The 13,548-nt window shown below is 42.9% G+C and overlaps 1 protein-coding gene across 1 annotated transcript in view; it reads right to left on the reverse strand.

Moving 5' to 3' along the window:
* Positions 1–543: 543 nt before the first annotated feature.
* The window catches only part of LOC142564209 (venom metalloproteinase antarease-like TserMP_B), a 43,813-nt gene continuing 30,808 nt past the window's right edge, over positions 544–13,548 (reverse strand). The window contains exons 7-10 of the mRNA XM_075675116.1: positions 11,953–12,090; positions 9,096–9,210; positions 2,748–2,849; positions 544–775 (exon numbers count right to left, since the gene is read on the reverse strand). Of these exons, the coding sequence (XP_075531231.1) occupies positions 749–775; positions 2,748–2,849; positions 9,096–9,210; positions 11,953–12,090 (382 nt within the window). The 3' untranslated portion in view covers positions 544–748. The remainder of the gene's footprint in view (positions 776–2,747; positions 2,850–9,095; positions 9,211–11,952; positions 12,091–13,548) is intronic.

Genomic DNA, 13,548 nt, shown 5'->3' on the forward strand with positions numbered 1-13,548 from the left:
AAGGGCTACATTTACGTTACGTAAATAAACACGATTTCATTATTTCTCTTTATATCATCCAGATGAAAATTGCAGCTCAGCACAGTGCTGCCAACCTTTCATATTAGCTCTGCCCTAACTCCACCAAAATGTTACTTCCCCTGGACTTTTCCAAAACACGGTTGATCGGTTTGTCAATATTACTTCTTTTGTTAAAAAGCTTCGGCGAGGCATACAAATAGACTGCAAGTGTTACAGTTGAAATGTGTTTTTGAGCTCGTTTTAAATTTGTTTCCGCAAAGAGGTCGCACGACTCTAGTGGAAATGATGTCGCAGTGACGTCCTCTGAGCGTCCAGCGGTACACCGAACTCAGGCTCTCTAGAGCTGCCTAGCCAAAGTTCTTGCTCTGTCTCGCCACGTTTTCTGGCCACCTGTCTTAGGCTGAATGGCTCACCCGCCGCCCATTCGACGCCTCCACCATTCTGCTCATCAAAATCCTCCGATACTCCACACCATACAATGATTATATAGGAACTTTGCTCATTTATTTATGTAGACAGGAGGCTAATTGTTGCCTTTGTATCCAGGGACGGTTCCTAAGAAGTATTTTGGTTTATGCATATGTCCATAAGGTCTTCTGAAGCGTGTTGGTGTGTGGCAGAAAGCATCTCATTCGCCTTCAATTTCTAGATATATTCATGCCGAACAAGTTCAAGAACATCCAACGGTGAAAACGACTGCATCGTGACACGGCAGTAATTTATTAATTTATGTGCACTTTACCTTGTTGCATATCTGAAAGGAAAAGAGGCGTGGAATGCAACTAAACAATGACAGTCCTTCTAAAAATTGACACACTACTTTAACTAAGCATTCCTCAAGTTTGCGATCAGTAATTTGTGACAAATGCAGTTGTAATGAACGCGTTATGATTACCTGTGGTGAAAATATGAATGCTTACTCCAAAATACTAGCAGCATTGTTTCAGAGCCCTTAGCCGAACGGCCATTTTCTAAATCTTGAGCAGTAGTTGTGGACATCGTTCGGATTATACTAACAAATATTTAACAGCAAGGTTGAATTATCGGTTAGGAGTGATCCTTACTTTCCTCCTATAGATTTAGCTTTATTGTGTCGGCTTCCTGCACAATCAAGAGAGCTTGACTGTGGTCCGACTTTTTAAACTTCAGTTTGCCTCATCCCTGATTTAATTACATCCCCAAAATTTCATCATTAGCGAGAGGTTTATTATATGTAGAACTTTTCGATTTAAATATTAGTTCAGTGGTACACTTGACACCTTGGCAATGCTATTAACGTGAAAGATATGAGCGTATGCCTCATGTTCATAGAACTCTGATATGTCAGGTTGCAACAGCGAATCTCTGATTCACATGCGCATGTTTATCTTCAGTCGTACACTTCCGATTTCTTTTAATCGGAATGTGGATTTTAATTGCATGAATAGGCAAAACTTGGCACATTTATACGTCTATACATGCTTGAGGAAAATGTTGGGGATTCATCATCGCCATTCGGATTATGGTCACCACTAAAACACCTATCGCTATAATCGGCATCAACAGCCTAAGAAGATAAATTTGATATTGTGTACATACCGTGAAGAAGCTCCATTGATCTGGTAATACATGTCTTCCGTCAGCTGAAACCATCTTTTTTCGGCAAATGACGTTATTTTATCGCACCCCGTATTGCGTGCGCCTCCTCAGCTACACTTCCCTCTGAGCGAAACTCATTCTGATATCGGCAACAATTATTGGTCCCACGCGTTACATGTACTGGCCACTTCCCTTCCCTCTTCATACTCTCAACAAGGCCATTCATCGCCCACATGTCGTGTAATCCCCACACCCCTCTTTCTATCTCTTCACCTTGTGACAACCTTTCACTGCAATCGCATGACGCTTTCTTAGGTTAATGCGAAGGATCTTCGTTGACTTTAACATTTGTGCGACTTATGCTCGCAACAGTAGATTGTAACATTTTTATGATACAGGTAAGCAGCCGGTCATTTGTCTGATTGTGAATGCCGTACATTTGTTCATTGGCAAATCGTATCCTCAAGGTCATGATCCCCTGTGAATAATTAGCCTACGTATATGAACTCTTTCAAAGATTCTCGAGGCTGAGTTCCAATTGTGATTTCTCGTTATCTTCCTAGGGCGTGGAATTTTACATGATGGCTCTGAATATTGTCCTTCAGACCTACCGACGCACTTTGTCGGCCAAGGTACTCAGTCAGTTGTAAGTTATCTCCATGATTTCTCACCAGTACAGTATAACCTGCAAGCCACAGCTTGGAGCATTCGCCAAAGATTATCAGGGCTAGTCAATTCTTACGTAAGAGCTTCAACGCTTTTACACGTGCTGTCAGCTTCATTGGAAAGATTGTTTATGGTTGTCTGACCAACTTCCTAATATTTATTTCCCTGGCTGTTCTGTGAATAATTCGAGTAGCTGTGGAGTCTATAGCAATTTATATATTCTCGTATGCTCTGTGCACTTCTTGAATACGCAAGATCTTTATACCTTAAGCTATCTCTAATTAATCAAAGGCCATGTCATAGCCCTTGCATGCCATTTACAAATCCCAAGAACAAGGTTTGTCAGTAGCTGCATTTGATACACTGTATTGGATTAACCCTAAATATCTAGGCAAACATTGCGACGATTGACAACTCAGTGACCCTCATTTGGGCTGGAAATGTGGGGAATGAAAGAGACAAGCTCCCAAATGAACAATTACCTGAGATGCATCAGACTTGTTGCAGCGTTTACCCTCTCGTTCTGGCAGCTGAAAGGAAGACTTGCGGCCAGTGTAGCAACGGAATGAGCATGGTCCATCTGTCTGTTTGATAAAGTGTTAAAAACAAAAATGAAAATGAGTAACAATTACATCTGAGCAAAATTTAGCACCGCGAGATGTAACATAGCCTACTAAAAGAACATGGTGGTGGTAGTAGCGGTGGCTTGTAGGAACAGGCGGGTTTATCCTGGCGATCAAGGCAGGTAATGGTTAAAGGAACATCATCTTGCTACAAAATATGATTTCAGTGCCTTGGCATGCTCAAGAACAACATCCCCTATGGTGGGGTCAGCTTTCGTGTAGAAATAATAGAGGGAGCTGGGTGCGTTGTGTTGACACGTGAGAAGGTGTGGAGAAAGCGCGAGCAGAAAAGGCTCACCATACTGAAAACATGGCGGGGTTAATATTGCACTGCTCTCACCATTGTTATAAAGAGTGTCGGGCAACATTGTCACGGAAAGGAGCCAAATTGAAATTGTAGCTAACACAGAGGATGTCGGCACTGGTCGCATTAGGGTGAGTATGTGGTGAGGCTGGAACGCACGTGTGCTTAGGCGTGGCGTCATGAAGAATGTTTTGAGGCGCCGCGCGAAGCAAGAACGTGACCACCCTGCATCGTCGCACGAGCGGTGCCATTCGAATCCTACGCTTTGTGGCATTCACCGCATACTGGCCTTGTCTGCGTCATTGTCCTCCTTAACTATAGTTCTATAGTTCAATAGTTAACTATAGTTCCTAACAAAGTTGCCTTGCAGATTGGCAGTTTTTGCGAACGTGCAATGTGAGAAAATGTAGCCATGTTTAGGTTTTTACCAGGTAATGTGCCGTAAAGACTTCACGTATTGCAACAAGCACCCAAATGTGAAGGAGTAAAATAGTGAAAATTCGTAATTTTACACACTTGGCTTTCTGCATGATCAGAGGTATTACCTGTAACCATTGTAATCGCCCTTAAGGGGTAGTCCTTATGTAGAAAGCCCCTCCGCCCTCCCTCATAGAATTTTAAGAAATCCACCTGGGGAAAAGAGGACGGTCGTGTTGATGCGTCGATTACGGGTAAGTGCAGATCCGGCGATCGGCGACGGCAGCTCTACTCGCGCTCTAAGCTGGCGTTTTGTGGGCCACTGTGCACGGCTTTGCAAGCTTGTGATTCGCTATATTGTTAAGGTCACAATCAACGGACGTGGGCATTCCTGAATCTGAATGTCTCTCCGGTTGCTGCTTATATGCAGATATAGATTTGGCAACAACGGTCACTCCAAGAGTTGCGTTTGTGAATTCGCAAAAAAGCAAGGTATGATGCCTAATTTTCTCTAAGACTTCATGATGTCATGCCAGGATCATGGATGAGATTTATAGCGAAGCTGATAGCCTCTAGTTCGTAGGGTTTTTCGTGGCGTGCTCACCCTGAAAACTGCAACTAGAAAAGGTCTTTGTGTTTGAGTTCTCGCGTAAGAGAATTATGTCGTCGCGTGCATTCGATTTACAGCTCGATGCTATCATGTGTGTAGGATGTGTGGAAATCCTTCTTTACGGATTTTCTGACACATTCTGTTTTGAGAAATTCAGTTCAATGACGCACTTGTGGTAGGTGGAGAGCTTACAAAAAATGGAATGTATGCTATGCAAACTGTGCCGTCATCTCTCATATGGACCACTCACATAGACCTCGAACAGCCGCTGGAAAAGGGCCTTGTCTTTCCGTTACCGCGTAACAGTTTTATGTTTCCGTGTATGTTCGAATAATAGTTCGAAGCTATCATGCCTGCAGCTTGAGTGTATGTCGTACTTATGCGTTTTGCTACGAAAGATATGTTTAAATATATATTTAGTTCCTCAATGTGATAACTACGACGAGCAAGAACGAAGGTCCAGCAGAAAATACCTTGTTTATTGCACAGAGGATCGTGTTCTCATAGGCCACTTCTACCGTCCTGCTCGAAGCTTATCAGGAGCGCAGAAACTATCACAACAGTGGCTCGCTGGCGCTTGTGCTATCGCACATAAATCACCATTGATTAGTGGACAGCCTAGTAGAGTAAGGATGTACGCTGCACTTCAGCACACGTGCGTGCCTGCGTGACGCACACGTTTGTGGCGGTGGTGCTTGTGTAACATCGTCGAACGTCTGTTGTGTTGGTGGTACTTGTATAACGTCTGCACGAGCTTCGCTTCACGTCCACTTTACCAGAGTTGAATGGAGGCACATACTGTCTCTTTTTTATGGTATCACGTACATTGGCACATTCCCTGCTTCAAAATGGGGCTAATAAATGTGGGCATGTTCAAGTTGGCCAATGTTGCGTTGAAAACCTGCCCCAAGGAAATGACGATAGTCTCTTCACTTTGAACTGCTACCGTGCTAGTCGCGCAAAAATGACATGTTCTCAATCTTTTTTTGCGCTACTGTGTTACCATTATAGAAGAACCGAGAGGCAAAATCTTCGTCATGTATCTGCGTACGAAAATCGGATGGCTATTGAACAGGTCAGGTATCCTTACGTCGTTGCTTTAAATTTCGGAAACATTCTCTTCTGGCAGAGACACCAATTTTGGAGCATGAAAGCAGCTGCCGAGTGTGACTTTCGGTTTGGCAGCTGGGTGATCTTGCTGTCTTTTAACGCGGCAAGCATAGCGTAGTCTTTGAAGTCGTAGGTTCGTAAAAAGGCTCTATGACTGCGCGCTTTCTCATGTTACATGTGTTATTTCATGCATGAGAAAAACGTAATGATCAATGAAATCAATAATGGTTCATTAATTATTCAATCAGCACAATGAAATATTATTTTGAAAAAAATATGGAGGGCAGGCGATGTAACGGACTTCATGAATAGGTTGGACGAGGTGACTGTCCCTATATTGGGAGTGCCCCAAGCGTAGAACCAATATTATATAACCCTATCATTTGGAGCTACTACAACAACCATTTCAAAAAATTACGTTTGTTCAATCCCTTTAATAGTCGTTACGGTATTCTCGAAAAAAAAAGAACAAGAAAATGCAATCAGGACGATGCCCCCCCTCATCCGATTGAGTAAATGCGGTAAGTCGATTGCTAGAATAATTAAGAAGATAAAATTGCCGCGCTCATTTATTCAGGGCATGTAGAAAAATTAGACGTAATTTAGAACCACTTCTGGGAAAAGAAATTCAGATCGACGTCAGCACACGAGAAGGCGACGTGGTAGAACACGAAGATGGTGCAGATGGCAGCTCTATCGAGAATACACATGTTGAGTGGGCGTCAAGGAGTCATGGAAGCTGTGAGGGCGATCCTGCTCACCAGGATTGACTGCCGTAGCAGTGGTCTACGGTTTTCTTTCTCTCCCTATGCTCGCATACGGAAAAGCGGACGCAAGTTATTGCTTTCGGGTATGTTTCAATGGCAATACTGCCCTTCAACAAGTCCTGCGAGCATGAAAGTCATAGGCATCTAATAGGCAAGCCTATTTAACTCTCGCTGCTCTGATTGATACTGTGAGGCACGTATTCATCACGGCACCTTAGGTTTGGCAACGTGCTCATGTTAATACATGAAATTCATTGTGAGGTACCGAAGTAACAAATACAACAGCAAGCAATAAAATAACACATCCAGGGAGCAGTGCCGACATCATGTGCCTGCCGTGACCTTCCGTGTCATACCCAAGGCTTTTCTTGCACTTGCAGACGCTACTCATGCATTTGTCGGTATCGGCGAATGATCCCCGTAAAGGTAAACAAATCATAGATAACGAGCCCCCCTTTAGGTGCGCCTGTCAAATATATCGGGTGGCAACACGCAAAATAAACGTTTGATCTAACGCTAGAGCGCTAAGCACTTCATGCATGTAAGCAAACCTTGGATTTTTATATCGCTGGCACAGCGCTAAACTTATGGGTAGCGCAAGCCTGACTACCACATTAAGCCGTCCCCCGCTCCCCACCCCCATCTCTCATACCGGTGGGGGGAGGCTAAACAGGCGCTTAGTTCTCTCCACGCTGAAGTGTCCACATGTCGGCTGAAGGCGAAGGAAGGGGAGGTCACATACGACTTCCCTCTGCGTCAGCAATGAGTATTATTGCTATTAAATGTCGACAAAACATATATGCTTACACCGAGCAGATGCACCTTAGTGAGATAGGTAACTGCCGTACGGAAAACTTCACACGCGAGAGCAGAAACATTTTCACGTCGGCCGTGCCGCGCACGCCTCAGTGGACAGCTCAGTTTCGGTACAAGTCGAAAGTCACCGTTCAAATGTGCTATCACGCGTCACCATTACAGTGCATTTCCCCTGAGCTACAAAATGAATGTAGTGACAAAGAATCTTCAGTAGGGCTTCATCTTGTTTATACTTTCCTTGAATAGTGGTGGTGGCAGATACTTCTCTGGCGGTAACAGAAATTCGTTACGAAGATTATGAGCCCTATCCACGGTCTTGCGCTTATGATAACCTAAAGCACGGTACTATAAAATGTACAGCCAGACAGAAAGCTAGTGTCACGCATCTGTTGATATGACTCGATGTCTTAGTAGTTTCGTATATTGCGATAGCAATAGCCCTGATGCGTTGAAAGGTGCTGGAAAGTGTAAAAAATTCAATCAAATTGGCCTGCAAAAGAGTGGCTCCAACATGAATGCGAAAAATTTAAACGCCGTGTCTTGTCTCACGCGATGAAAGCACCGCACGTTTGTTATTTTTTATTTTATTTTATTTTTTATTTGCTGTTTCTGTTCTGTAGAACCCACAAGGCACTCAGTACATTGCAGGCGGGAGGTGTGAAGAATGCTACGCATAATTTAAGGGTAGAGTAGTTAACTGGAGTGCACAGAACAAAATAAATATTGCAGAGTAGAAAACGGGTGGTATGGAAACAATAGCCAAAGTGAGTTGCACAACAAGGGCTAAATATATACGCAACACTACGCTGTAACAAGCAGTCTTCTTGTTTAGGAATGATATCACATTTGGCTTAATATCATTTGATTTCATGTTAGTTCATGCATGCTTAACATGAATGTGGTCACTAATGTTTACCGATGTTCTAGGTAGATTATTGCAATCAATTGAAGGCGCATGACGGAATGACTGCGAGCGCGTGACGCTTTTATGGCGCACTGCAATAACCTTATGCAGAGATGCGTGGTGTTATTATGTTTCTGAAAAAGATAAATGCGCGATTTCTTCCAGCGGAAATAGAGTAATGAAGTCAAAGCCTAGAATTGAATTGAATTGAATATATCTTTATTTCCAACTTATTGGGGAGACAGGGAAGAAAAGCTGCGAGTAAAATAATGCTTCGTTAGAAAGAAATGAACCAAGCAATATTGTACTACTGCAGGTTCATCTATTCTTGTGACCTGATGTGGATCCCAGAGAGATTCAGAATATTCAGATAAACATCATTTTTACCTCCTTTATGTAGCCTCTCCCATCAATAATGCATACTTATTCTGAGGGTACTGTAAATATACAAATACACCAAAAATATTATATTACAGGAGGGAGGGGGGGTGCATTCCATGTGGTGCGCAACAGCAACTTTTATGGACCTGAAGCACGGAAAAATATTTTCTTCAAGGAACATATAGAGCAGCTTTCTTTGGATACTAGGTATTTTAGAGTCTGTTTTTTTAAGATTGCCACTTATATAAACGCCAAGTTAGCGGTTGGTGTTTTGCGAATTGATGAGGGCAGTCGTTGAGGCTATAGGCAGGACAAATAGCGTTATAATGCCATTTATATTTGCTAATGTTTAGCTCCATGCAGCACGTAAGGCATCAATAATGGATGCAGTTTAAGGAAGGTTGAAGAGATTTTACATCACAACAAATATATATTTTACAATGTATAAAAGAATCATCAGAATATAAACAAATCCGGGAGTAGAAAGCGCAGAATTAAAACAATAAAGGGCCGAGAACAGGCCCCTGTGGATGGCAGGATTCAACTGAAGCCACGTGAGATGTGGGATGAATCGTTGCAACAAAGTGAAAACGAGAACACTTGGATGCAATCAAGTACTCCGGGACCAATGTTTAGTAAGCTTAATTTGTGTAGCAGCGAAACATGGTTAATCTTGTGAAAAGCCTTCGAAATATTCGAAAATCTCCAATCTGTCATAAAAGCGCTATTAAATTTCCACACATGTTAGTAAAATATAAGAGCTAGTCTCACAAGAATAAAGCTGGTCCTTTCAGAATGCCCACAAGATAAAAGTTCACTGGATAAAGGCTTTATGAATCAATATGTACACTGTATATGAGACAGATCCCCCTCAAATAGAAGCAATATACTTTCGAACCTCAGTACGTAGCAGTTGCTGGCCTCTTGCCAGGAAGCGTTTGCAGCGGTTGGCTCTGTTAACGTCGAGCTCTGGATCACTCGTGTCTTGAAATAAGCAATCAGCTGCTGCTTTACTGCGCAAATATAAAAGGAAAGACATGTACAGAATTTGGATACTGCGTTTTCATGCAAAAGAAAATGCGTAAGCGCTCTACCTTGTTTTGATTTTGTAGTTTTGCAGTTCTACGTATTGTAAAACCGTGTTAACTTTACACTTTATATATATTACCTGTAGGTGCCCTTGGTGCTCGGAGCGCATTGATTAGCCTCCGCTAGAAACAAAGCAGTTAGGTAGGCCCGTCGCGCCGTCAAAATCTATCAAAAGCATGCGTTGATTATATGTTTAGATGCGCCCTTTCTACAAGCGGTCACTTCAGTCGCGTTATGTTTAGGTGTATATCTATAGGACCCCTCACCAGGAGCCATAGGAAATTTCGGTTATACGCTGGAATTTGTTTCATGCCATCTGGGGAGCGTTTTGCCGCAAATTGTTTCCAAATCGGCTCATTAATACTCGAGATAGTAATATTTCAATACCGCGAACCCATGATTTGAGCAGGCTGGCTCCACTCCCAAGCAAGATGCGCTCTCCACTCGTCCCGTCTAGCCTTTCCTTCCCTACGTTATCCCGTACCAGACCTCGAGGATCGCGTGACGCATACGTCACTGGCCCTGCCTTCAGTTTTTTCCCCCTCGCTTTTTCTCCGACGCTAAGCATTTCCGCCGACGGCGTCGCGCGCGGGCTGTTGTCTCGTTCGCGCAGCGCCCGATTTCGCGCTCTGTGCACAAGTAAACATGACTAGCGCTATAATTTAGCGCTAAACGAATACTGCGGCCGAACAAGATGATCGAATAGTATGATCACGCGCTGGAGCACGGTAAAAAATGCCATAGTTTCGGTACCTACGCACGTGACCGCATGACCTTGGGAATAAGCAGACTAAGCGGAAGTACATCTCTCTTCCTTCGGTGCGAAGTAAAACAGAAAACACGCAGACATTGCGTTTGTGTGTTTTATTGTTTCTCTAAACTTCATTTCGTCAATTCAAGCAACAGATCACACAGATAACAGACGTTGTCTTGAATAATTCTCGAAGTCACGTGTCACCGCGAGCGACGTCACACTGGGGACACGACTAAGTAGACGCCGGGGCACGACTATGTCACCGTCCGGCTTGGAGCGCGGAGGCCCCGAGGAGAAGGAAAAACGGCGTTCGGTTTGAAATTTCACATGTTAGCGCGGCGCGTAGCGATGTAATACTTTGCAGACACAATCGTTATTGCTGAATGTATGCTCTGCGCTTGTTAACACAACATGGCCAGGCCTGGCAAGGGGCTTCTTGAAGTAAACTTACGAGAGCCCACAATTCAAAGGCCGCACGCAGCATCCTTTCAAGGTTCAAGTGCGTGTCCTTAACTGAAGAATGGAAACCGTGAGAATAAACCCACCGCCTTTGTGTGTCTGTGCACAATCGCATGAAGTCAGCAAATAATAAAGTCGAGAAACGCATGCCATTAAAAAAATTTTCCACGGTTTAGTCAAGTGTAGAAATTATAATCTAAAGACAAAATAAATTAAACACACAAAGTCCACTGATCACGTTTCCACTGTTCTAGGAATTGTGCATTTGAGACTGCTTTTTCCACATCCATATTCATGGGTATGCGAACGTACACGCTACCCTGTTTCAGTATCGGTGCTGAGAATACAGGATCACTGTATAGAAACGGCGAGCACTTCGGGCAGTAACGCTTGCGCAGAAGCTACGCACCCGGAGTTTTTCTGATTGGTCATAGCAAGTTGTTTACCGGCGTGGTATCTTGGTCGAAACGCGGAAACTCCGATTTCTAACATCGACGATGCTCAAGCGACTAGGAAAGCTTCAAAACCTTGTTCACTAGCGTTAACGGTGTCCTGAAAAAACGTCATTAAACTAAGTTAATATTAGAGAAAGTGTGTGCAATCTGAGGCGCAATGTACAGGCGAAATTACTCCATTTGGGTTATTTAAAGCTAACACACAATCCCGCCGCAATCGCTTTTAGCATGTTTATAGTTGCCATGCGAAACTATTGCGTGCGCTTAGAAACCAATTCCTTCGCCTCAAATTGCGCTACATACTCTAAAATTTGGGGCGTATGTGCTACAATACCCGGCCTATGTTGAGTTAATCTGATGTGCGCGCCCCTGTGTTTCTTTTTGCTTGTACATTTCAAAAGGTACATTTGCGCTATACACTCTTCGCACCGAGTCTCTCTCCTCTTTCTAGATTCCAGTTCTTGTATGTGGTTTAATGTATTTAGTTGTATATAGCCAGTGTATGAAGTTCATTTGAAGCCCCCTCCTGACTCCATCCCGACGCTAAACCAGAAGTAATGATACAGAAAAATCAATCCTTGAAAACAACAGTCGCTGCAATATTTTTTTAGACAGGGGACGAAGAACCATGTGCGCGGCTCATTGAAGTTTTTAAGGAAGTCCGATAACTAGTATTTAATGTTTTAGTTCTGCATTACTTAACTTGGGCCTAAAATATTCACTCGTAAATGATCTTTAAAAACCGCTCATTTCATTAAAATTTGAACTCGGTGCATTACATTTGCATTCTCTTGGAGACCAGAAAAGGCGCATATAAATATTTTGTGCACTTTCAGAGCGATGAACACCTTAGCTCTGTCATGCGTGTTACAAAATGAGCCTTAACGTGTCGCCTGCACCTTTATTACTCGATCTGTGTAAGGTTAGATTAGTAGCGCCAGCGTACCATTACAAATATGCTAATTTTTATTGTGCTAATAGCATCAATAAAAACTTACCCTAGAAATTTCTCTATATCGGCAATGCTACATGGAGAGTAGGACGGATGTGGGATTGGTATCATGTATGGGCTCATTATGTATCCAACCTCCAAACAGTACACTGCGGTACCTTCACCATCGTGGGAAGCTCCGATCCTGAAAAAAAGTTTCAATTCCATGATTCACTTTCCATTCATTTATCATTATTTTAATTCAATCCGTAATACAAGTAATTCTCCCAGTGTTGTCCTTGGCGTCTTTGTTTCTTGGCTTCTTATGATATGATCAATAAAAATTGGGCCCCTCGGTTAAGCCCCTTTCCTCTCATTGACAAGATAACGAGGGTCTCGAATCCGGCAACAGTGATGCCTCCAGGTAGCATGTGTGGGTTTTTTGACGAATTGCGTTCACCCGAACAGATCAAACAGCTGATATAACGAATTGTAATATGAATTGAATTGAACATGCTCTCCGGCACGGAGGAAGTCTAAAAGCAGTGAAGAAGAAAATAGAAAAAGGCAAGAATCAATTGTATGCGTTAAGAGACAAAGCCGGCAATATCATTACTAACATGGATGAGAGATTTCAAGTGCCTGAGGAGTGCTATAGAGATTTGTACAGTACCAGTGGCACCCACGACGATAATGGATGAGAGAATAGTCTAGAGGAATTTCACATCGTACAAGTACCGTCGGAAGAAGTAAAGAAAGCCTTGAGAGCTAAGCAAAGGGGGAAGGCAGCTGGGGAGGATCAGGTAACAGCAGATTTGTTGAAGCATAGTGGACAGATTGTTCTTGAAGAACTGACCACCTTAAATACGCAATGCTGCATGACCTCGAACGTACCGGAATCTTGGAAAAACGCTAACATATTCTTAATCCTTAAGAAAGGGGACGCCAAAGACTTGAAAAATGATAGATGATCAACTTATTGTCCGTTGCCTGCAAAGTATTTGCTAAGGTGATCGCAAATAGAATCAGGAACACCTTAGACTTCAGTTTACCAATGGACCAGGCAGGGTTCGCTAAAGGCTACTCAACAATAGACCATATTCACACTATCAATCAGGTGATAAAGAAAAAATACCAGTTCCCTTCAACCAAAATGGCCACGTTCTTGTGACGCCTGCGGCAAAAAGGACGTTCCACGTGCGTCGCCAAGGTATGTGATTGATGGCGCTGACTAACACTCCCAGGGTTCTACTAGGACACATAAATACCCAAGAAAGTTTATGGGAAAACAGCGCCGCAGTAGCTCAATTGGTGTATCATCGCACGCGAAATACGAACGCTGGGGGTTCGGTTCCCATCTGCGGCAAGTTGTTTTTTCATCCACTTTTTTTCATTAATTTATCGTTGCTTTATTTCATTTATTAAGCACAAGTAATTTGCCCTATGTTGTCCTTGGTGTCAGTTTTTGTTGGCTTCTCGGCTTCTCATGATATGACTAGTATATATATATATATATATATATATATATATATATATATATATATATATATATATATATATATATACATATATACTAGTCATATCATGAGAAGCCGAGAAGCCAACAAAAACTGACACCAAGGACAACATAGGGCAAATACTGCGCGTGACCACAATATCTGTG

Source organism: Dermacentor variabilis, chromosome 11, assembly GCF_050947875.1.
Source record: "Dermacentor variabilis isolate Ectoservices chromosome 11, ASM5094787v1, whole genome shotgun sequence".
Lineage (NCBI taxonomy): Eukaryota > Metazoa > Arthropoda > Arachnida > Ixodida > Ixodidae > Dermacentor > Dermacentor variabilis.